The sequence below is a fragment of the Neopelma chrysocephalum genome, unplaced genomic scaffold (genome assembly GCF_003984885.1).
Source record: "Neopelma chrysocephalum unplaced genomic scaffold, ASM398488v2 Primary Assembly neopelma1_64, whole genome shotgun sequence".
In the NCBI taxonomy this organism is placed as follows: domain Eukaryota; kingdom Metazoa; phylum Chordata; class Aves; order Passeriformes; family Pipridae; genus Neopelma; species Neopelma chrysocephalum.
In genome coordinates, this window is record NW_020897721.1 from 2,162,482 (window position 1) to 2,164,619 (window position 2,138).

Genomic DNA, 2,138 nt, shown 5'->3' on the forward strand with positions numbered 1-2,138 from the left:
GTGCAGCCATGTCTCTTCGGAAGTGGTTCTTGCCGAACACAAGGACAGTTTGATCCAGTCGTGAGCAAATGCAGCAGAACTCCATGCTAGAGTGTCACGACAAAATCAAGCCTGTAGCTTTTACATGGTTTGTGTAAGCTTAGGGAAAAGCAACAGGATACTGTGCTATGACTGGACTTAGCCCTTGTGGTATCGCAACTGCTGGGACGTGGACCACACAATCCTTCCCGCTTTGGACTTCATTTCAGGTGTGGGCACAGCCACCTACACTGACCGTGCAGCACCCTGCACACTTGGGGTAGGTGGCTTGGGAGCAAGTGCTGGGGCACATTTGTGAGAAAGGTGGGGTTGCTGGAGAGAGAGAGATGGCGTGGGCACGTGCACCCAGGCCCTGCCTCCCGGTCCTCGTGGGGATGTGTCATCACACCAACAATGCCAGGGAGGCGAGTTGAGAGGCCGGGCCCAGTGTCATGTCTCCCAGGGGCAGATGGGGAGGGGAGGGCACATGAGAGCTTGCTGCCTACAGAGCAACGCACACACCTGCTGCCAATCTGCATCCCAACAGCGTGGAGCCACAGGTGACTCCAGGTCCCCAGCACCAATGCAGCCATGACTCAGCTGACCATCCTGTGCTGCAGTGATAGGACGTCTTGTCTGCTAAGAAACACTAAGAAACTGCCTCTTTCTGTCCTTCTGTCTTTCCCTTATCTGAACCTTATCCTTCAGGGTGGAACCAGAAAATTGAATATTTCTTTGAAATATTAAAGAACTAGAAACACTATGAGGAAAAACCAATGCCCTGCTCCTTTGCCTGATTTTTACCTGTCTGGAAGATCTGGAAGGAGAGAGAAGAGGATGAGTGTCCTCGCTTAGAAAGGAGCTGCTGTTTCCAACGCTGTGGTTAGGAGAACGCTTTCCCATCAGGAGCAGAGTGCAGGGGATGCACACACAGTGGTTCAGAAGTCCCTTCAGCAGCCTGGTAGCTCCATTTGTTCATCAGTCACCATAGCAAGTGGTGTCTTTCCCAGTCTTCCCAGGGCTGTCAGGAAGCCACTTCTTACAGCCAGCTGGGCCCGAGTCTCACACTGGCTTTGGCAAAATCCTGCTGGCTCCACTCCAAGTTTTGCCAGAGCAAGAACCCTGCCTCACAACAGTAATGACTGGATTTCATCATGCAAACTTTGGTAGTTTTGATCGTTCTCAATACAGTGAGAAACTTTCTGATTTTGGAAAGTGTCCCCAGTCTGGGAGGTCATGGGAAAGCCACGACACAAATCGGCTCTGCTGTGTGCACAGCACACAGACGGAAGGGTGATGGAGATGCCCAGGGCTGGGCAATGTCCTGTAGGGAGAATGGGCTACATCTGGCACCATGACCCCCATCCCTGCCCTGAATGGATCCAGAGGCAGGAGGTCCTGTATGTGGTGGTGACACACACTGTCAGTCTGCCCTCTGCTCTGAAACATGGGACACCCGGGAGCTGGAGTGATTGGAGGTGCTGAAGCACCGGCTGAAACAACTTCCAGAGAGCTCCAGACCCTCAGGGATCCTAGACGTCCTCCTATCACCAAGAACCACCTCAGATCTTGTTGCTGAGGCTTTTTAGTCCAAGTGGGAGCTGCATCCCTGACGGTGCATGTTTGTAAACTGAGAGGAGTTTCCTTCCTTCCATCCTCCTGTGAGGCCGGGGAGGCGGGGGACGCCCCTGGGGTGGGCGAGGACGGCTGAGGTCCGGGGTACGGTGCTGCCCGCGCCATGCAGGGACCACGTCCTTGGCCCGCCCTCCACGCCGGGCTCGGAGGGGCCGGGGAAGGCGGCGCCTGCCGGGACATGTCGCTTCACGCCGGGAGCCGCGCGGGTCAGCGCGGCCGGACAGGGCTGAGCGGGGGCGCCCCGGGGCATCCCCCGGCGAGCAGGCTGCCCTCGCTGCTGGCCGAGACACAGCCCCGTCCGAGCGACTCTGCCACACTTACTGAGTTCGGGGAACGCGTCGGAACGCGGCGATGTCGGGAGTTTAAGGCCTGGGTCGCGCCGCGCAGGTGCCGCGGGCCGGGCGGGCGAGGCGGCGGCGCCGCCGCCCCTCCTGAGGCGCGGCGCTGGGGCGCCATCGCCCCCTGGCGGCGGGAGCGGGCGGCGC

General features: G+C 58.3%; 1 protein-coding gene across 1 annotated transcript in view; it reads left to right on the forward strand.

The window, feature by feature from the left end:
• Positions 1 to 1,831: 1,831 nt before the first annotated feature.
• TRABD2B (TraB domain containing 2B) overlaps positions 1,832 to 2,138 on the forward strand; it is a 278,298-nt gene continuing 277,991 nt past the window's right edge. Inside the window, exon 1 of the mRNA XM_027683025.1 lies at positions 1,832 to 2,026. Coding sequence (XP_027538826.1) covers positions 1,832 to 2,026 — 195 coding nt within the window. The remainder of the gene's footprint in view (positions 2,027 to 2,138) is intronic.